General features: G+C 43.7%; 1 protein-coding gene and 1 long non-coding RNA gene across 2 annotated transcripts in view; one reads left to right on the forward strand and one right to left on the reverse strand.

The window, feature by feature from the left end:
* The window catches only part of LOC122540185 (guanylin), a 16,473-nt gene continuing 171 nt past the window's right edge, over positions 1 to 16,302 (reverse strand). Inside the window, exons 2-4 of the mRNA XM_043675533.2 lie at positions 6,447 to 6,601; positions 3,150 to 3,336; positions 1 to 1,804 (exon numbers count right to left, since the gene is read on the reverse strand). Coding sequence (XP_043531468.1) covers positions 1,740 to 1,804; positions 3,150 to 3,336; positions 6,447 to 6,518 — 324 coding nt within the window. The 5' untranslated portion in view covers positions 6,519 to 6,601 and the 3' untranslated portion in view covers positions 1 to 1,739. The remainder of the gene's footprint in view (positions 1,805 to 3,149; positions 3,337 to 6,446; positions 6,602 to 16,302) is intronic.
* LOC148139800 (uncharacterized) overlaps positions 14,775 to 16,302 on the forward strand; it is an 18,769-nt gene continuing 17,241 nt past the window's right edge. The window contains exon 1 of the long non-coding RNA XR_015753501.1: positions 14,775 to 14,988. This is a non-coding gene — a long non-coding RNA (uncharacterized LOC148139800). The remainder of the gene's footprint in view (positions 14,989 to 16,302) is intronic.

Consider the following 16,302-nt stretch of genomic DNA (forward strand, 5'->3'; position numbering starts at 1 on the left):
TGGAGTGCAGGATAGTTTTATTTATTAACTTTATAATATTGAAATGAATAATAGACATAATGGTACAAATACACACATATAAATACACTGACAGAACATAGCACTTTTCAGCACTCTTCAAAGAATAGACCCTCCAATGAAATCAACACTCCTTGTGCTCAATCCTGCCATTCTAATCTTTTTTTAATTCCAGTTAACTTCATAAGGCATCTTCTGGTAGACATCAGAGAAATCTTCAATGCAATTCAGGAATGTGTTGATGCAAGTAGAAAGTAAAATTTTGACAATTTACAATAGCGAGGGAATCCCATTCCTAGGCCCACTGTCTCTCAGTCTCATCCCTATGCTTTGACTGGCTGGATCGAAATCTAATGTGATGATGAATATTACAAGGCAGAGTGCACCCTACAATACAACAGCTGGTCAAACCCTAAATTCATTAACATTTAAATCAAGACAAACGTCTAAGTTTTGGTCGTTTTCAGCCTTTTCACTGAATGGAACTTTTCACCTCGTCCAATACCCGAAGGGGAATTCACTCTGAACTGAAATGTATGTTGCTGCAGAGCACTTTGAGATCTACATTGGAACTTATTCACTAGCAATGAGCAGAGGGAGGTTGGGCTTTATAGAATCATAGATCGTAGAATTCCTACAGTGTGGAGGCAGGCAACTCAGCCCATCATGTCCATTTTACCCCTCCAGAGAGAGTGCCATCCAGCCAGAGAGAGTGCCATTTCTCCCTATCCCTATAACCCTGCATTTCCCATGGCCAAACCACCTCACCTGCACACCTTTGGACTGTGGGAGGAAACTGGAGCACCCAGAGGAAGCCCACGCAGACACAGAGAGAATGTGCAAACTCCACATAGACAGTTGCCCAAGGCTGGAATCAAACCTAGGTCCCTGGCACTGTAAGGCAGCAGTGCTAAACACTGAGCCAACGTGCTGCCCAATTGTGAGCCTGTATGACACTGAAATCTTAGTGTAAGACTGATCCACATGCATCAACACTCCAGGCAGGCTCATTTCGTGGATATACATAGAATAGAATAGAATCCCAACAGTGTGGAAACAGGCACTTTGGCCCAACAAGTCCACACTGACCCTCCGAAGAGTAACCCACCTCATTATCCCACATTTACCCCTGCACCTAATCTACATGCCCTTAAACGCTATGGGCAATTTAACATGGCCAACTCACCTAACCTGCACATCTTTGGATTGTGGGAGGAAACTGGAGCATCCCGGGGAAACCCACGCACACACAGGGAGAATGTGCAAACTTCATACAGAGAGTCAGGGAGGCTGGAATTGAACCCGGGTCCCTGGCGCCATAAGGCAGTAGTACTAACCAGTGAGCCACTGTGCCGCTCCAATGTGCCAATATCCTTCAGCTTCTTTTTGAAACTGGTTATTAGGGTTAAGAGGGTAACAGAGATGCATAAGAGGTGATAGTGAGAGTCATGGGATAGGGAGAGATGAGATATGAGCTAATCTTCAGCGCGTTAGATGCAGACGGACTGTTCCAGCAGAACAACTGTTGTCACTCCAACGAAGAAAGTGATACGCAAGGCAGGGATCCCAATAATGATCACAGAAAAACCATTTGCGGATTTAATTAATCATGGATCAATTAGTCTGGGGACAAACAAGATGCTGCCACACATTTCTGCAGCTTCAAAACAGGTTTTTAAACAGAGACTCGCGGTGCATCTGTAAGGTTGCTGTAACCTCGATCAGCAGCCCGTACAAGCAGCATAGGCGCAGATTTCACAGAGGTCTGCCTTCATTGTTAGTTTCTCTGTAAGCCAAAAAAAAGGGAAATAAATTGTTTGCACTTAAGCAGCACAGAACTAATCGAATTTCGAAACATTAAGACACAGAAAACCATCATTCGGCCCATCCACTCCATGCTGGCTCTCTGTAGAGCAATGCAGTCAGTTCCATTCCCCGCTCGTTAGTCATATCCCTGTAAGTTTATTCCACTCTAGTGCCTATTCAGTTTAATTTTGAAAAAATTGACCATGTCTGCTTCCATCCCTCTTATTTGATCTTGGACATTAGCACTTATTCCTTAAGATGGTTTTTCACTGTATCCTTTGTCCAAAACCTTAAATTTGTGTGTTCCCGTAGTTCGTGTAAGATCAGTGGGAATGGTTGTCTGCCTGATCTACACCTCTCAGAATCTTGCGCACGTCCATGGAATCTCCCCACAATCACTTTTACTTTGCTGAAAACAATTCAGTCTAGAGAATGTCATAAGGCTATTTTCCTGAGGCATGATACCTCCGAGTTTAGAATAAGCCCAAATATGAAGCTACGTTGTACAAGTAAAAAGACTTCACTGAGTTTGAAATCAGACTCATTTCTGTAAATATAGTGTCTAGCAATAAAGGACATTCTTAGGAAGCAAAGTTGGATATTTTGAACAAACTTTAAAAAATAAAACCTATTGTGGGTGGCACGTTGTCTCAGTGGTTAGCAATGATGCCTCACAGCATCAGAGACCTGGGTTTGATTTTATCTACAGGCATCTGTCTGTGTGGAGTTTGCACATTCTCCCCGTGTCTGCGTGGGTTTCATCTGGGTGCTCCAGTTTCCACCCACAATGCAAAGATGTGCAGGTTAGATGGATTTGCCATGCTAAATTGTCTATAGTGTCCAGAGATGTGACGGTTAGGTGGGTTTGCCATGCTAAATTGTCTATAGTGTCCAGAGATGTGACGGTTAAGTGGATTAGCCATGGGAATTGCAAGGTTATAGGGATAGGATAGAGGGAAGGGTCTGGGTGAGACAGTCTTCGGAGGGTCAGTGTGGACTCAATCGGTCAAATGGCCTTTAGGGATTCTATGAATGTAATATGGACTTGAATAGGTAAAGTTTCCAGGGCTTTTGGGAAAGCATGTGGTCAGGAGGGAGTGGAGCTAATTGAGAAACTCAATCAATAAACTAACACAGGCTGTTGAGCTGAATAGTGTCCTACTGTACTGAGTGATTCAATGAAACTAAGTTCCTGCTACTGCCATTGGTTACATCAAGGATTTTCTTCATCTGTAATTACAAAATCCTAGCAACCGGGGAAAATGAAGTTTCCTATTTTCTCAACCAGAGACACTTATGTTTGATTTAATTTCAGGTTTACTTACCCAGCCTGTTAAAGACCTGCAGAGCGTCACTTGAGCTGCAGACTGGCTGAAATGCATTTGGCAGCTTCGAATCGTTACACAGGGTAGAAACATAAGCTTTATCATCGTCAGGCAGTCCCAGTTTGTCTGTGTCCATCAATGCCCATAACTGTTTCACATCATCCAAGGGGAATTTATAATCGCCATCCTTACAGAGACAAAAAATTGTGGCACATGTTAGTCGTACACACCAAAGTGAAATATCGCAGGATATTTGAAATCTGACAGGAAAGGAAATCAGAAAATGCTGCAAGTTTAGCAAATCAATGGAGAGAAACATAGTTCACCATTCAGATTAATAACCCTGTTGCGGTTGGCAATAATTAAGAAAGTGGCAGTAAAAGGAGGAAATCCTACCATTTCCAAGACGCCTAGTACAATCTCAAGGCGTTTCAAAGCATTTTACAGCGATTGTAGTGGTTTCAAAGTGTGTTTGCTGTTATAATGCAGCAAATAGGATAACAAACATGCTTCCATAAGCTGTCATAAAGTCATACAGCACAGAAACAGACCCTTCGGTACAACTCCTCCTCACCGATCAACTGTCATTGGAGACAGGAGCAGGGAAGCTGCTTCACAGCTTTCAGATTTTCAGGAAATACCTTTTCTTTAAATTGTGCTGTGGATGTTTTATATACACTTTAGAAAGCTTAATGACCCAGCACCCTCAGCCAGTGCAGCACTCCCTCAGCACTGCAGTGAAGTGTCGGCCAGGCTTATGTACTCAGGTGGGATTTCTGCCCATAATGCCTTGTTATTGTTTGACATACTGCTGTTTAACTTGCAGATGAGTTAAGCCACCATCCTGGTTAAAACGTGGGAAGAATTTGAAACATTAGGTTATCAGTTCCCACAAGCAACAACCTGGTAATTTTTGCATGATAGAAAATGTTTTTAAAAACTGCATTTAAACTGATTTAGTAATTTTTAAACTAATTTAATAATTTTGTAACAGGGAGAGGAAGAGGGTACAACTATAGTGATTTGGCATCCGGTGCCTGACCGTAATTATCAATTGGTAAACGGTTCTCGGTTTTTGTTCGTTGAGAGTGAATGTCGTTGAGAGTGTATTCACCATACCCTTTTTATTTTTAACGATTATCTGCACACATGTACCACTCTTATCTTAGGAAACGCTGGGGAGCTGGTGGAAGGACTCCCTGGCATGGGACTTGAAACTGCAGCTTCTGCCCAGTGACGGTACCCACTGCACCACCAGACATTGCATCACAGATAGGTTCACCAGGGCTTGGATCAAAGACATTTGGATGCCAAAAGGAAGCTTTGATGCTCCAATTCCGAGGCTCCAACCTGCCCTCACCACCTCCCCTGAGGACATGTTAGAGGAGGATTAACTGCCCACACTTAGCTAACAAGGTTTTCTTATTTTAAATAGAGTAATAGAATCATACAGTACAAAACAAACTCTTCAGTCAATTCATTCGTGCTGACCAAGTCTCCCAAATTTCACCAATCCCATCTGTCTGTGTTTGGCCTATTTCCCTTTAAACCTCTGCCATTCATTTATTTATCCAAATATTCTTTTAAATATTGCAAATGTACCTCATCTATCACTTCCTCTCGCAGTTCATTCCACATATGAACCTCTCTATGTGTGAAAATGTTGCCTCTCAAGCCCCTTTTAAATCCCCTCTTGCTCTTAAACTCATGTCGTTTATTTTTGGACTCCCCTAGCCTGGGGAAAAGACCCTTTGCTATTCACCCTATCCATGGCCCTCATGATTTTATAAACCCCCTTAAAGTCACCCCGCCATCTCCAACTCTCCAGGAGAAATTGTCCCAACCTATCCAGCCTTTCTTTATAACTCAAACCCTCGAAGTTGAAAACAACACTTTCATGAAAGAGCAAACTTGCATTCATGTGGTGCCTGTCACATCCACAGAGCATTCTGAAATAGTTCACCACCCACCAGTTCTTTTATCAATGCTGTTTTTGAATGTGTGCAGTAAATGAATAGGTAGCTGGTTAGTGAGGATGTTAGTTGTCAGAAGAATGGGCTTTGAGAACACATCCCCCTCTGGTTCCTGCTGTGCAATGGGATCTTTTAGATCCACTAGGAAAGGCAGACAGGGTGTTGGTTCGATGTCACAGGAACTAAATATGATGGAAAAACTCAGAAGGTCAGGCAGCAACTGGAGGGGGAGAAAGAGAGACAGTTAACATTTTGAGTCTCATATCCCTTCGTTTCAGAAACTTGTACAATTTGAAACACTAACTCTTTATTGATTTATTTATTTACTTATTTATTCATTTATTTATTGCCACTTGCATTTTACAGTGAATAATAAAGTAAAATACAATGGCAGGTGGGACTAGATTGGATTGGGATATCTGGTCGGCATGGACCCGTTGGACCGAAGGGTCTGTTTCCATGCTGTACATCTCTATGACTCTATGACACTAATAAAATGGGGAAGGGATATAACAGAGACTCCTGAGCCATCTCACCAGTGATATCTGTGCCTCCAAACCTCCTGCACCACCTGCAGTGGACCCAGCAACATAGGAGTCACCACTCTTTCATCACCACCTTTTCACCGCTGGGCTCACCTTGCCGATGCTAATGCCACTGCCAGTGCCAGGTCTGGTGCTGAACCCACACTCGCCCCACAACCAGGAGTCCCTGAATCCACTGCCAGGCCAGGCCATCCTCGTCATCTCGCCAAGACTCCCATTCCGTCTGCTCTCCTCTGATATGCTGCCTTACCCACACAGCCATCTTGAAAAAGTCTGCTGCCACTACAGCCTCCAGTCACCATGAGGAGCTGCATCTGCTGCTGCTGCCAAATAACCTGCCACAAAAGTCTCCAAAAACATGTAAAAGGAAAGCAAACATATGAAAGAAAAGGAGCAGAAAAGTAAAAAGAAAGAAAAGAAAGAAAGCACAGGAGTGGTAGATGAAACCCAGGCAAGTGTTGCAAGCAGCCCTGCCCCTCCACTGCTATCTTGAACTCTGTCATTCTCTCTCTCTCCCGCTCTCCCTCCACAGATGCTCCCAGACCTGCTGAATTTCTCCAGCACTTTCCATTTTTATTTCAGACTTCCAGCATCCCCGGTGTTTAATTTTTGTGATTTTACATGCCATCAGTTCTGACAGTGTTGCATTCCCTCAGTGTTGGATATTGAAAGCTCTGCTTTGCTACTTTTGGAGGAATTGCTAAATCAATAACTTTAAATTGCATTTATAACAGTATTATATTAACATCAATTTGGAAAAGGGTAAGAACTTAATTTACCTGAACAATGACATTTGCCATAAGACTTGACAAGCCACAGGTGAGGAAAAAGATGACTAAAAGTGTTCTCATGTTGACTGGAGTCTGAAGATTAGCTCGAACTCCTCTTCAACAAGTTGTGTCAAGAATTCTGTAACTGATCAGCTTTTAAAGCCCTGGATCAAGGCAATAAAGTCATTTGATATGGCTTTACAGTGAAATTACAGTAAATCTTAGTACCATAAAAAAAGTCATTGATCAATAACAGATGCATAAAATGTGATTGCATCTGGAGGTGTTGTATATTTTTAGTGGCATTAATGGGTAACGAAGTAACCATCTACAAAGCTGCAGCTTTTTTGATCAGTAAGGGAATAAAAAGTAATGGGGAAAAGTGAAAGTGGAATTGAGGATTATCAGGTAAATCATGATCCCATTGAATGGTGGAACAGACTTGATGGGCTGAATGGCCTACTTCTTCTATGTCTTATGTTCAGCATGTGGTTGGAATGTATGGTCTACCGTGGTGGATATACAGTAGATTGAAGCCTATAAAAAAGGGAATTTGGATTAATATGCGAGGGACAGTAAACCTCGGGGGTATGAGGAAAGATTGGGGAGTGAGGCTGACTGGATGATTTTTCAAAGTGGTCAGAACAGATTCAGATGGGCCAAACCATCTCCTGCCATGCTCCACCTTTTTGTGGGCAGAGCCAATAGCAGCTCACAATTCCAGCAAATTACAGCACCGAGTTCTTTTTTGAGTGAAATGTTCACAGAAACATCTATCGGCATGCACCACAAGACGCCAAAACTTTGCCAAGAAATCCATCTTTTGTTGGGTGCAATTTCCAAACACTTCCTTTGTGTTTAATCGGCAATTTATTCATGTAACAGGCATCTAACCTGAAGTTTCCACCATGCAACAGATTTAACCTAATGCCCCATTGCAGGCCAAGGAATTAGCTGCCATAGAAAATTATAGTGTGGAAGCAGGCCACTCATCTCACTGAATCTGCAACGACCCTCTGAAGAGCATCCCACCCAGATCCAATCCCCACACTGTAATTCTACATTACTTCCAAAGGCTAAGCCATACATCCCTGAACACTATGGGCAATTTAGCATGACCTAACCTGCACATCTTTGGGCTGTAGGAGGAAACCCACGCAGACACAGGGAGAATGTGTCCACACAGACAGTCGTCCAAGGGTGGAATCAAACTCAGGTCCCTGGCACTGTGAGGCAGCAGTGCTAACCACTGGGCCACCGTGCATTGTACCCAATGGCCCAGTGCTCCAAGTTCGTGCTGCACAGGTGTAGGGACACTTCCCTATACAATACTATTCCTACATCGTAATGAGGAATGATTGGGAATTCATGGACACAAATTCCCAAAGTGCCTTCCTGCTGCCATAAGTGCACTAGCCAACGACTTCCCCTTGATTTACCAACAAGTTTGAAAATGGAAGACTTTTTCTCTTGGAAATCTAGATCTGCTTCTTCAGTACCTGTGTGCTTTATTCATCACTCCAAAGCATTCCATTGTATTTTATTTACTGACACCTTTAGATACTGTGCCTCCAGCCTTTTGTGAGTCTTCACATCCAATCATCACAACATCAATGATGTTTCAGGAAAACAGAGAGTGGGGATTAATTTTAAACATTACTTATTTCCCATTCATTGCTACTGCAGCTGTGGAGACAACCCCTTAAACAGATTGGGAGTCTTACAGCGATAATTAAGATCTCACACAGAACAAGGTGCATTTGGGAAATTCTCTGAGAATTTCACCTCAAACGACAAAGTGCTGTCTTACTGCACTGTGCAAGAGTCACCCAGCGAAATGGAGCGTGATCATCCACATTTTAGCAGGAGATATATCTCCACTCTCCCCCCCACCATCCCCCACACCAGATCCCCACCTCACCACCCCCCCCACCCCTCCCCCCGCACTCCCCCCAACCCGCAACAACCTTGATCCGGATGTGGAATGGGAAGGGAGCGAATGGTGAGGCAGACTCCTTCCCCACCCTACAGTTACTGGTCTTCCCCCTCCTCCAGGACACATCAGAGAATCCATGTCTCTTCTCCCTCAGTCCCTCATCCATCCCGCGATGTGCCACTTTATGTTAGTCAGGGTATTCCATGCCTTCAGTGAAAGTAGCTGGTGACCCACCTGTACCACTCTGTGAAACCTGTGCCCAAGTAGCACTGTGGTGCCAAATCAGCAGAATTCAGGGTTAGCCCTTTCAATGAGATTAAATTGTAATTCTGCAACCATGTCCAAAACCTCAAAATCCAGACGTGCAAACTGCTGCAACTTATTACTGTCGAGCACGTGATCCTTCAGTCAAAATTACTCCAGGAGAGGGATTAGTTGGTATATTAGTCTCAGCATTAACAGTGGACTCATAGTGAGTTGGTCAATGTATTTGAATGTTATGGAGAGACGGAACCTTAATGTGGTAAGTGTCGACAACCTTGAGGAACATATTCTTGGGAATGGATCAGCTGCAGAGTTGGCTGAATTCTGAATGTCAATGAAAATATTTACAACTGGAGCCATTAATCCACAACGCCTGTTATTTCTCACCACACACAACACACAAAAGTTTCCCACATTCCTTATCTCTAAGGCATGGTCACAGACTGCTGTACAAACACACACACAATGCAGTGATAAGTTGGCCAATGACGTAGGTATTCATGGAGAGCTACCATCTCCTATAATAAATTATTCTGGCAGTGAAAGGCTATGGATTATGTACAAACACACAGCAAAATTACTATGTGACTTAACAAGATTAACTATTAAAAGGTATCATTTCTCCCTTTCTCCTCTGCTGATTGCTAGCCGAGAAACAGTAGTTTAGTGGTAACACCATTGGACGATGAACCCGAACAGCTTCAGCTGCACGGTGGCTCAGTGGTTAGCACTGCTGTCACACAGCATCAGGAACTTGGGCTCGATTCCACCCTCAGATGATTGCGTGGAGTTTGCACTTTCTCCCCATGTTTGTTCCAGTTTCCTCTCTCAGTCCAAAGCTGTACAGGTTAAGTGGACTGGCTATGCTAATTTGCCCATACTGTCCAGGGATGAGTAGGTTAAATGGGCCAGCGATCAGAAATTCAGGAATAGGGTGGGTCTGGATGGGATGCTCCTCAGAAGGTCAGTATGGACTTGACAGGCTGAATAGTCTGCTCCCACACTGTAGGGATTCAGCGATTTTATTGTTGCTGGGACAGGTTCAAATCCCATCACAGCACCTGGTGGCATGTGAATTGAATTAAAAACTAATGTAAAAAATTATGTATGGGAGATGGGCATCAGTGATTTGGCCAGCATTTACCACCTTTCTCCAATTGCCCTTGAGAAGTTGCTGAAAATAGCCAAACTCCAAGAGCAATGAGGATACCACTTGTTATAAATACCCAATGAAGGGAATTTCTGATCCTACATGTCACTCCAGACCCACAGCAATGCAGTTGAATCTTAATTGCCCTCTGAAATGACTGAAGCGAGTTGCTCAGTTCAGGGGCAGTTAGGGATGGGTGAGAAATGTTGGCCTTGCCAGCAATGCCCCCATTCCATGAAAGAATAAAAGAAACAAAGAACTTTCACTTCAGTGCCAGAAGGTTCTAGATTCAAGTTCACTAGTGGAAGAATCCAGGCTGTTGTACTAGTGCAGCACAGAGGGAAAGCTACACGGTTAGAGATGCTTTCTTTCAGGTGAGATGTTAAAGCAAAGTGCTGTCTGCCCTCCTGGTTGTAAATGATGCCTGGACCTTGTGGATGGGGTGGCAGGTGGGCAAGGTGTACTGGCATAGGTGATGCTGTGCCCATTCAGGGCCGGTCCTGTGGCTTGGGCGGGGGAGGGGAGAGGGGGAAAGTGGGACAGTCTGCCTATCTCTGGATAGTTGAAGTCCATAAATACATGGTTGATACCACTAAGATGGCGGGAGGGGTGATCTATGCCAAGAGTCCAGGGGCACCCAGTAAAAGCTGGTGGATTGATCATGTGGCCAAGGTATGGGTACCTCCCATTTGGACATTTTGGGTGGGTCAGAGGCCATTCCAAGCCTCCCATCCTACATTTCCCCTCATTACCCCTAACCTCCACCACCAATAACCTGCTCTAACTCCACCAGCTCTGGCCTTGCGGCTTGCTTCTGATCTCCAGTCCTCTTCTTCAGGGGAGTCCTGTCAGTGTTTCAGGAAGAGGGTATTTGCTTAGCCAACAGCTCTCACACATGGGACTCCCTCTTGGATGGAGGTCGAGGTCCCAGTTCGAGCCAACGACAGACAACCCGGCTGCTAAATGGCAGTGAGGCAAAGTGACCAAACCCAGGTGCGCTGTCTCCCAAATGTTTACAGTAGTGGGGGAAGGAGAAGCCCTCCATATTGCCTCAGAATTAAGCCCGAAATATGGACAATCTGATTTTTGCCATTCTTCTGTTATGTGGGTGTGTGCCAAATGGCTGCTGTATTTCCTACATTACAACAGTAACTACATTGCAGTAGTGCCTGCACAGAGCAATGGGGCACCCAGCAATAATGTAAGGCTCTATACAGTGGAGTGGTGTGAGTTGAACCCATGTGCCCAGATCATTAGCCTGGATTTCTGAATGACTAGTCCCATGATAATACTGTTAAGTTACCTCAGGCACTATTGTCCTCTCCTAACATATCCACAGTCAGTGGAGAAACTAAATTTATTTGATATTAGTTTAGGATTGATTTTGCTGGAGTTCAGACGAGGGGGAGTTCATAGAGACCTCTAAAATTTTAACAGAACTAGACAGGGTAGATGCAGGGAGGATGTTCCCAATGGTGAGTGTTTCCTGAACCAGGCTGTCACAGATTGATGTTTCATGGCAGACCACTTAAGATGGAGATGAGGAGACATTTCTTCACCCAAAGAATAATAGAATCCTCTACAGCGTGGAAACACAAGACCTCACTGACACTTGGAGAGTAATCCACCCAGACCCATTCCCCAACCCTATAACTCTACATTTCCCCTGATTAATGCACCTAATCCACACATCCCTGAACGCTATGGGCAATTTAGCATGGGGTCAAGATTACAGTAGTGCTGGAAAAGCACAGCAGATCAGGCAGCATCCGAGGAGCAGGAAAATCAACCTTTCAGGCAAAAGCCTTCACCTAATTTGCACATCTTTAGATTGTGGGAAACCAGAGCACCCGAAGGAAACCCATGCAGACACGGGGAGAATGTGCAAACTCCACACAGACAGTCGCCCGAGGCTGGAATCAGCCTGGAGCTGTGAGGCATCAGTGCTAACCACTGAGCCACCGTGCCACCCAGGGTGGTGAGCCTATGGAATTAATTATCACAGGAAGTAGTTGATGCCAAAACATTGAATGTATTCAAGAGACAGCTAGATATGGCACTTGGGGCAAATGGGATCAAAGGTTATGGGGAGAAAGCAGGATTAGGTTCCTGAGTTGGACAATCAGCCATGATTGTGATGAATGACAGAGCAGGCTTGAAGGGCTGAATAGCCTCCTCCTGCTCCTATCTTCAATGTTCTATGTATCTATTCCATAGATTTGGAACATTAACATGGAAAACAACATAGGTAATCTCTATGTTGCCTCGGAACCTCTGCTACGAAACTAATGTTTCCCTGGGTCTGAGAACCATGCTTCTGTTGGTACAAGTGAGCAGTACCAGAGAGAGGTTCATAATTTTTGACCAATTATTTATTAGAAAAAGGCACATCAACAATCTCACCCCCATTGGCAATGCTGCCATCGTATTTTCTTTTGTGCGTCACGCTGCATTTTCTGACTGCCATCCTTCTTTCCTCAGTGTATCGTTTCAGCTGCCCACCTATCCCTTTCCTTAAAGCTTGTTATCTCCATTTATCCTGCTTTAAGGACCACCTCTTACTTGTTTACTGTTGCGGTATTGGCTGGTTTGCCTCACACCCTTTCATGAGCCAATCATCACTGACTTGCAATGATCCAAACTTTAGATCCTCTTCCTGTCCCAGCACCCCATCACCACCAGCTTCAGCACTGGCAACTGAGCTGGGTGGACGATGAGACCGGCAGGCTCAAATATCTAACCCATTGACTGGAGCATCAGCCCAATTTTATTGATGAATGTCAGACTCTCGATAATTCATTCTTCCTTCACCCTAACATGAGTAATTCCATGCAACCTCATGTTTCTTGTATCTCCTTCATGCATCCCCCTATACTGTCCATGTTCCCCACACCCTCGTGCCTGTCTATCATTGCATGGCCTCAACTTCCTTCCATGCTCCGGTGTATCCTCAACAGCTACTGATAAGTTATTCATGATGGCAGATCACAAGAACCATGCCTTTGGCATGGAGATGAAAACATCAAACAACCTCAGGCGACTGACTGTGTGGAGTTTGCACGTTCTCCCCGTGTCTGCATGGGTTTCCTCCGGGTGCTCCGGTTTCCTCCCACAGTCCAAAGATGTGCAGGTCAGGTGAATTGGCCATACTAAATTTCCCGTAGTATTAGATAAGGGGTAAATGTAGGGGTATGGGTGGGTTGCGCTTCGGCGGGGTGGTGTGGACTTGTTGGGCCAAAGGGCCTGTTTCCACACTGTAAGTAATCTAATCTAATCTAATCTAATCTAATCTAATCTAAACCTTCAGTGTTCAAATCTTTGAGTATAGGATTAAGGTTGTCATATTGAGGTTGTGCAGGATGTTGATGAGGCCTCTTCTCGAGTACTACGTGCAGTTCTGGTCAGCCTGTTACAGAAAGGAGATTATTAAGCTAGGGAGGGTTCAGGAAAGATTTACCAGGACTTGAGAGTTGCTGGGACTGGAGAGCTTGAGTTATAAAGGAGAAGTTGGATTGGCTGGGACTTTTTTCAGTGGAGCGTAGGAGGTTAAGGGGTAATCTTACGGACGTTTATAAAATCACGAGGGGTATAGATAAGGTGAATGGCAGGTGTCTTTTCCCTAGGTTGGGGGATTTCAGGACATTTTTAAGGTTAGAGGAGAAACAATTAAAAAAGACATGAGGGGCAACTTTTTTTTTACACAGAGAATTGTTCTTGTGCAAGATGAGCTTCCAGAGGAAGTGGTGAATATGGGTAAAGTTACACCATTCAAAAGACATTAAGTGCATGAATAAGAAATGTTTGGAGGGATGTGAGCCAAGTGAGACAGGTGGGACTAGTTTAGTTCGGGATTATGGTCAGTACAGACTGGTTGGATCAAAAGGTCTGTTTCAGGGCTGTATGACTTTGTGACTCAATAACTGAATAGAGGTCTCATTCAAACCTGTTTCATGTTAGGAGAAAAAAAAACTTGTCATTCACAAAACTCATTCAATATAATTAGTGGTCAACCTGCTGCAAAAACAAGCAAATGCCTGCTTTACTCAACGCCTTAAAGACATATTCATCTTTCTTAAAATGATCAACTTGTGAACACAGCTCCCTGCAGCGTGAAGGGATTCTGAGTTTATAGAAAATCAGTCAAACCTTCATAATAATCTCAGCTGCATTAGGAAAGCCTGGGAAATAATGGAATACACACACACAGACCAAATCCTAAACTATGAAAGCAACCACCCCAACACACACAAAAGAAGTTGCATCAAGACACTGTTCAAAAGGGCCACAACACACTGCAGTACACCAGAACTGCAAAAAGAGGAAGAAGAACACCGATACAATGTATTCGCCAAAAACTGATAACCCGGCAATTTCATCAACAGATGCCTAAGGGAAAGACAACGGAATGAGGACATGCCACAACCCAAAGGACTAGCCACACTACCATACATCAGGAGCATTTCAGAACTGACAGCCAGACTACTGCAACCACTAGGACTTATAACAGCACACAAACCAACAGCCACTCTCAGACAACAACTCATCAGGACGAAGGACCCGATACCCAGCATGAGCAAAACCAATGTAGTGTACAAAATCCCATGCAAGGACTGCACAAAACACTACATAGGACAAACAGGAAGACAGCTAACGGTCCGCATCCATGAACACCAACTAGCCACGAAATGACATGACCAGCTATCCTTAGTAGCCACACACTCAGATGACAAGCAACATGAGTTTGACTGGGACAACACTACTATTATAGGACAAGCCAAACAGAAAACAGCCAAGGAATTCTTAGAGGCATGGCACTCATCCAAGATTCAATCAATAAGCACATCGACCTGGACCCAATATACCGGCCACTGCAGGGGACAGCTGGAACTGACAACCGGAAGCGGCAGGTACAAATCACTATAAATGCCGGAGGAAACATCACGGAAGCACTTCACAGGAGGCTCCCAAGCACTGAGGATGTCACCTAGACAGGGGATGAAACGTCTGCAACACAAATTCCCAGCTCGGTGAACAGAACCACAACAACGAGCACCCGAGCTACAAATCTTTTCCCAAACTTTGAATGGAATACACAGACACTGAAGAAAAAAAGTTGGCCTTTTATTTCAAGCTTCTTCAAATGTGTTGTCAAACAAAGCTGAGTAGAACATGACCTGTTTGTTTCTTCTAATTTAAAGCAGGTAAAATTCTTTTGAAGATAACTGAGCTCTGGGAATTTACAACACTTCAGGTTATTAACTATATATCAAAAACAATGTCTTCTCCGATTTCGACCATGTTGTAGCACTTTTCCAATGGATAAAGTACTATAATGCATCTCAATATTTATACAATGCTGATCAATGTAATAGTAAACTTAGCTCTGCAGGATAGAGTCTTATGATCATTTATCTTATAAAACAAGTATAACATACTATACAAGATCCATTAAAACTGAGAGACAACTTTTGTTTGCTTTTCAAAGTTTGTCAATGAAATAATACCAGACACTGGTGGCTATATTTTTGGTCTCCCACTTGGTTTCCTTCACCTGTTCACAAACCCTTTTACATGTGGACCATGTTTGCTTGCAGAAATGGTCCTGACTCCATGAAAATATTAAGGATTGTTAATTTGCTCAAGCCTGCAATAGAATTAGGAAAGGCAGGAACATACACACAAGTGAATTGCCTATCTTTCTCCTTCTCTGGTGAAAATATTTAAAAAAAAACAAAAGTGAGGACAGCAATTCTGGAATCAGCTCCTGCCCAGAATTTCAAAATGGCTGCCAAATGACTACGAGAAGATCTGGGTCATCAGCTCACTTCTCTTTGCACAGATGATGCCTGACTTGTTTTATGCTTTGAATAATTTTGTATTTCATTTCGGGCTTTGAGAATCAGCAATGTTTTGTTCGGTTTTATTTTGCAGTTCCAATTACCTTATCATTTCCATTATCTTTGATCTCTGCTCAGTCTATCACTGTGTTGACTCAGCTGCACCCTGTTTGCAACTTCCAATAGGTTTCTCTCCAGTAATCGAGGATTTTGATAATGCATGTGGGTGGATCCTGCTTCTTTCCAGCATAAACAAGATCTATGAGGGCATGTTTTCAGGCCACCTGCACTGGCAGTACTCCAGTCACAACAGGAACACTGCTAACAGAGTAAAACATTCTCAAGCACTTGACACAAGTGTTACCAGACAGAATTTGACAGGAAACCACATAAGGCAGTATCAGTAACAGGATATTGAAAGCTCAGTTAAAGATCTAGGTTCAAGATGCATCTTAAAAGGAGAGAGAGAGTAAATTGTGCAGACAGGGGGAACTTCAGTAGCTCAGGAACGAGGCAGATATTAGCCTGTCTGCAAATAGTGAAAATTCAGATTGGGGAACGGGGACTGGCTGAGTTGTTCTTTCAGTGAGCTGACTTGGTTCGTGGTATGTTGAATCTTTCTGCACTGTAACCGTGATGCGATTTTACTTTATGAGATATTGCATTGAGAAAAACAGA

The sequence above is a fragment of the Chiloscyllium plagiosum genome, unplaced genomic scaffold (assembly GCF_037043375.1).
Source record: "Chiloscyllium plagiosum isolate Xiang-an unplaced genomic scaffold, Cpla_swu_hap1 HiC_scaffold_37, whole genome shotgun sequence".
Taxonomy (NCBI): Eukaryota; Metazoa; Chordata; class Chondrichthyes; order Orectolobiformes; family Hemiscylliidae; genus Chiloscyllium; species Chiloscyllium plagiosum.